Source organism: Hipposideros armiger, unplaced genomic scaffold (assembly GCF_001890085.2).
Source record: "Hipposideros armiger isolate ML-2016 unplaced genomic scaffold, ASM189008v1 scaffold_24, whole genome shotgun sequence".
Taxonomy (NCBI): domain Eukaryota; kingdom Metazoa; phylum Chordata; class Mammalia; order Chiroptera; family Hipposideridae; genus Hipposideros; species Hipposideros armiger.
The window spans coordinates 4,779,632-4,786,299 of NW_017731374.1; the positions used below are offsets into that span (position 1 = coordinate 4,779,632).

The following is a 6,668-nucleotide window of genomic DNA, read 5'->3' on the forward strand; positions in this document are numbered from 1 at the left end:
TAGCAGTATTTTCTTTTAGTTTAAGAAAATGTACTTAATATCTTTATGGCTAAACTCTTCAGATGCCTGAAAACAAAACAAAAAAAATCCATACTGACACGCTTTAAAAAACCAAAAGCCATATTACTAAGTTAAGTTGGGTAAAGCAACAATGTATTCTAAATTACATGAATCTAGGGGATCCCCTTTAATGTAATAATGTCATCAGTCATGAGAAGGGAAGGCTTGAGAATTGGTGACATATTGATAATTAGAGTAAGAGTAAATTGATTATAGCTGTTTCTCAAATTCCACGGAAAAACTAACCAACTTTTTAGATTATTATGTAAAACTTGAGAAGCTTTTGGTGGGAAAGATCCAGGTGGGAGCAAACTTTTGTTTGGAATGGATTGTGACTGGGCTGTACCTCCTGTTTCATCCTGAAACGCCTTTCTTGGAATATGTCTTCTATGAGCCGTGCTGCTATATCTGAATACAGTATCACTCACTAGTGTCATGTACTCAGTATATACCCTAAAGCATATTTTGCATAAAACTGCTTACTATGAGATGGGAAAAAGAGGCCAATTAAGTGGTGAAACTTCACTTGAATGGATAAATGAGACAAATTTACAGTTTCTATTCATTTATTTAGATAACTTTTCTAAGAATTTTATTTCTACATTTAATATATATTACAGGATCAAAACTATCTAGATTCAATTTCAAATAGATCATTTGTTCGTTTTCTTAACAGGATTTGTTTTGGTTTAATTCTATGTAGTAGATGTTTGTTGAATATTTTTGCCGTGTACAAAGCACTGTGTTAGATGCTATAGGTTTTGTAAAGAAAAATGGCCTAGTTCTTATCCTTCAGGGTGGAGGATATATGAATACCTCCTACTATAACAAAGGTACAAAGTTTTTGGAAAAATGGGAGAAGGGGAGATTTATCCTGCCAGGGTAAAATTGGGGGAAATTTGTTAAAGGAGGTGGTGTATGAATTGGGCAGAAAAACACAAGACTATGAAGGCTGGAGGTAAGAGGATGTAGAACAGTTTTCTAGGGGAAGACAGGAATGACGCATTTGTGCAATGGCTGAAAGGTGAGAGTGTGAGGGCATATTCAGAAAATGGTGTGTAGAACCACGTTAAAGGAAGGATCACTAGGAGACAACTGTGGAGGAGTTTGAATTCAGCTGAGTTTGAACTCTATTTTGAATGAGGTAGGAAGCTGTGGAAGGTCTTTTGAGCCAGACAATTCAACTTCACAACAAATATTTATCAAGAGCCTAGTATGTTCTTGGCACTTGCACTGTGCCTACTTGTACTGTGTTGGGTGCCAGAAATACAAAAATGAATAAATATGTTCCTATTCCTTCAGAAGCTTANTTTGTAAGTGGTTATTATATCTTTTCAAATTACATTCACGAGTAGTTTATCAATTATTGAATAGTGTTACCTGTTAATGATTTCTTGTCTCCTGAGGTAGATGAAGATTCAGAGTGCTTTTTTGGTCCTAAACATTTTCCAGCTCCTTGGTAAAAATAAAGACTGTTGAATTCTTTTTGATTTACATTAGAATCAGAAGCACAAATTAAATCCAAACTGGGGACAGAGGGTAATTCTTTCCAAAAAGTTTCTTTAGTTCCAGCATTTGAACTTTCACCTATGAAGCCTTCTAACTCATCCGGCAGACATTTTTGCTGATTAGTGAATAAATTATATTTCTGAGAGTACCATTTGTCACATGTAGTCTGCTCTCCACGATATTGTAAGTTGAATGAGTGATTCTGTTGTTCCCATACATTTTTCTTAAAGTTCCAATGAAAAGGAGATTGAGAGCCTTCTAATGAGAAGTTAAGGGCAGAAACTTCTTTATTGATAGGTTGTTTTGCTTCATGTGTTCCCTTTTTCTGATAATTTATAAAATTAGGAGGAACTGTCTTCTGAGTGTCAATCGGTGATATTCTGGTTTCACAATTCATTTGTGTTAGACCCAAAGAAAAGACATCTGACTGTGAATCATTCTGGTTTAGAAAGGAATTACCAGCAGAGTTCCTTGAGTCTATGTTAATCGGAAAAGGATTATTCTGCACTATGTTAGCATTACAACAGGAGTCTTTCCAGTAGCTGGTCTGACTGTAAGAAGTCAGCGGTGGTAAAACACATGGCATTTCTCTTAGTTCCATAAGGGAAGGGTTATAATTTGAAGTGGTGCTTGTGTCTTCCTGCACTGTCTCTCCTAAGTCTGAATATTGGTAATATTCATTATGTTCTTGAATGACAGACTCCAAAGAGCCAGAAGCTGAAATCTGAGAAGTAAAAGTCTGATTCCTGTTTTCCTGAGGTGATGAAATTTGAGGTGATTTTGTTGTGGAAGGAGAACTAATCTTGAATAAAGAAGTGGTGCCACAAAAATGCTAAAAAATTAAAAAAATTAGTTAATACAATATGAATACAATATGAACTTAATAAATAATAATGCTTATCTATATGGAAAGGAGGTAAAATATAAATAAGTAGTTTATTCATAGGTATTATATTAACCCATATAATAAAAACATTACATAATTAGACCCTGTTGAAAGAAAAACATTGTAATTTGCATCTATTTTCTAGTCACTTATAATAGAATACAAGTTATACATGAATACCATTTCCTTGGTAAAAATTTTAAAATGTTACCAATATGGCCAAAGTTCACTCCACTATTGTAATGAAGGGCATCACGATTTTTGGAAGAGTTAATGTAAACCCATATGAATACAGTGTATAACTGAATATTTGTAGGCACACCAACATTCAAAATGATTTAAAGTGTGATAAACTGACAATGCTGAATTATCTATGTAAGATAGCTTTAAAATGTACAATGTGATTCAGAGCCCATGAGAATTCCATATAAAATTTAGTTCAAGGAAATTATTTCTTTACTATGTGAAGTCCCAAACAATTACACTCGGATACCTTCATTTTGAAAACCTTTATGGTGAAAATAAATATTCAAGTGGAAAGGAAATACGCTCATCTAAGAATATAGTTCTCAAATAACTAACCTTTAACACTTTTTCTGGAACTTCAGGTAGGAGTTCCTGAAGTTGACAAAGAGTTGCTAATAATATCCAGTGCAGTGAAGGTCCTTTATTTAACATGAGCTGAGCCACCAATGGATTAATACATGGAAAATCAAGTAAGTAAGTTTCTTCCTACAAAAGAGTTTAAGGACTAATCAGTCAGTGGTCTTTTGAAAGTGACACATTTTATTCTACTCATTCTATCAGATTAAAATTTTTATCATTGCACCTACACTCAAATTGAGATGTCTGGAAAAAAAGTATGGCCAGGGGGAAAGTTCTTGGCAGTGACCATTCGTACACTCTCAGAATTGGGAAGGATCTTCAAGTTTAGTCTGATCACGCATCCAAAAAAAATTGATACAGTTCATCTTCTTCAAATGATAATTGTTTTATTTAATGGTAGATTTTCTAAAGAGAAAGCTTTTAGAGGACTTAGTTTAGGACCTCAAGATTTCTTTAGCCCTCCCTTTGTAGACAATAAACTATCACTGTTTGATTACAATGAACTATGTTTGTGATATTTAAGAGATGTTATAATTTCAGGAAAGCCTTGTTATAAAGAGTATAGGAAGAATTTCTATTGACAGGAACTGAACTTGACAATCTAAAAATGTGTGTTTTCAGAGAGATCTTATAAAAGTCTAGAAATATAGCAACCATCTCTACTATTGCCATATTCTCTTTTTTTCCTGGGTTACACTGGCTTTTTGTACCCTCTTTGATTTTTATGAAATGATAGACATGTGAGCAGATTGGATATGCCTTGGTAAGAAGGTAATTGCACACATATACACATGTCATAGTTAATTATACCCATATTTGCTGATAGTACTAGGTACTGGTTAGGCATGTAAAAGTTCTGTGATTTAATATATATGGATGTTTTATTTTGTTTTATAATTTTAATTTTTGAATAGGTAAAATAGTCACATGGTTTAAAATTCTAAAATTACTAAAAAATAAAAAGTCTCATTCCCACCCCATTAGCCCAGTTCTCCTCTCTGGAGATAACCAATGTTATTATCATTTCTTGGTATGAAATATTCCAGAGATGTTTTATTAATTTACAAAAAAATACATGTAAATATTAATTTCTCCTCATGTTACACAAATGGTAGTATACTGCATGCTCTGTACTGCAACTTTCATTTTTCACTTACCAATATATCTTGGTGATTATTCCATATTAGTACTTAAAAAGCCTTTTCATTCTTTTTTATAGCTTCATGATTTGAATATACTTTAAAAATAAAAGTATCAGAAACACTGGGTTGGTATGAGAACTTGGAAATATTTATGCTCAAATAAAAGGAATTTCTAAAAATTAACTATTTAACCTTATAAGTATTATACAACTCTACTTTAAATTTCAATTATATAATTGAATTACTGACAAATCATGGAATGATAAAATATTGCTATTCTCTTAATAAATTTATTATTCTTAAATGTTTATATTTAGGAATTAGAAAAATAATCATTTTAAAAAATATTAAGCATTGAAGTGATTAGATCAACTTGTAATAACTTAGATTTGAAAGTTCATTATAAAAGATCCCATTAAAATAATTCTGTGAAATTGAAAAATAAAAATGATTCTGGAAAATGATCTAAATAAATGTGCATTATGGTTATTGTTATATATGCTCATGTAAGCATAAGAGGACAAAAATATGCTACCAGAAAGAGAATTCAAATACTTGTATTTATATTTGCTTTGCAAATGTCTAATTTATTTATTTAGGAAATAAACCTTAGATGGTGAAACTTCAACCCAGGATTTATCCAACCATTCGTGAGGATCTCTCTTCGAGGTCATTAAATTGTGGTCAGCAATTTGTCGAATTATCAGTGCAGCCTCTTCCACTCCTGGGGCAATTATAAGCTAAAAAAAACATTTTTTAATGTTAGACTATAGAAAAATGTGGAAGCAAAACATATAAAAAATTATTTATAATTAGAAGAAAAATTAAAAAACAGCATTCTCATCTTTGAGCGCTATTTTAGATATAGTTTATTAATTTGTTTATGCAAAATCCATGAAATTTTATTTGTGAGGGTAAGCAATTTTCTTCTCTAAGTATGATATCCTTGTAGTTTCCAATTTTGGGAACTAAATTGTTTTTCTTCACTTCCATTTGACATTTATTAATAAAATCTTTTAAATATATTTGGTGTTATATTTCATCTATATTAGAAAAAAAGGCAATGTGTATCACTAGTAATACTTAATACTTTGCTTTTTCTAGGTTAAACCTAATAGTTCTCAACTAAAATAAGAAATTTAAAAATATAGTGTAAGATTTTTCAGAAACAAAGTTAAAAATAAAGGATATTTACAGATTAATTTGAAGTTGTAGTCAAAAAGATAAATAAGGTTTTGATTTAGAGTAGCCATCCCAACATTTTTGGACTTGATCATCCAATCTTAGTTTATTTAATACTAAAATACACCCATGCCAAAAATGTGTGTGTGTGTGTGTGTGTCTGTGTGTGTGTGCGTGTGTATTAAACTAAACTCTAAAAAAGAATTTTTTTCCTTTAAAAAATTTTTCAATTATAGTTGACAGTCGATATTATTTTATATTAGTTGCAGGTGTACAGCATAGTGGTTAGACATTTATATAATTTACCAAGTGATCCCCCGATTAATCTACTTCCCATCTGGCACTATACATAGTTATCACCATATTATTGACTATATTCCCTATGCTGTACTTTACATCCCCGTGACTATTTTGTAACTACCAATTTGTATTTCTTAATCCCTTTCTCTTTTTCACCCAGCTCCCCAACTCCCTCCCCTCTGGCAACCATAGTTTGTCCTCTGTATCTGTAAATCTGTTTCTGTTTTGTTTGTTCATTTATTTTGTTCTTTAGACTCCACATATAAGTAAGATCATACGGTATTTGTCTTTCTCTGTTTGACTTAGCTCACTTAGCATAATACTCTCCAAGTCTGTCTGTCCATATTGTCACATGAGAAAAGAATTTCTTAATTTCCCCTTTTCCATCTGTCACTTATGTTTCCCTCCATGCCATCTCTTTTCTGAAATGCCAACCTTTCTCTTCCTCTTCCATTTCTATCTTTATCTTCTTTTAGAGTTGAAGGAAAGATAGTTCATGGGTTAGCAGTTTAATGTGGGCAGAGAAATGCTACCCTAAACCATCATATCTTAGAAGTATAAATATCCTGTCCTGTAGTAGAAATTTAAAAAACAAGAACTGAGCAAACCTCACAAATAATTATGACAGTTTTCTCTTTCACATGAATTTCAAATATAAAACTGTTAGTACATACCTGAGGAGTATATGCATTCTAAAGAAGGATTTCCTTTAAATTATACTAAATATGTGTAAAGTATACAGAAATACACTGTTTGAATCCAAATTTATTTTATTGCTAAGTTTTGGATATTTAGAGACTATTTAACACTTCTATTTGAATATGAAATTTATTTTAAAAGGCATAATTTTATGCTGGTGTTAATAAATGTTACATTAATTTATTAGAGCAGAGCTCATGTCTAGACTTTGGCAGGTTCAAAACAAACTAATATTGTTTTCAAATTTTTGCCTGTGTGTGTTGTATCTATGCATTTTTTTTGCA

The 6,668-nt window shown here is 31.5% G+C and overlaps 1 protein-coding gene across 1 annotated transcript in view; it reads right to left on the bottom strand.

Moving 5' to 3' along the window:
* SHOC1 (shortage in chiasmata 1) overlaps positions 1–6,668 on the bottom strand; it is a 58,049-nt gene that overhangs the window by 9,943 nt on the left and 41,438 nt on the right. Inside the window, 3 exon segments of the mRNA XM_019635792.1 lie at positions 1,441–2,401; positions 3,038–3,187; positions 4,812–4,943. Coding sequence (XP_019491337.1) covers positions 1,441–2,401; positions 3,038–3,187; positions 4,812–4,943 — 1,243 coding nt within the window.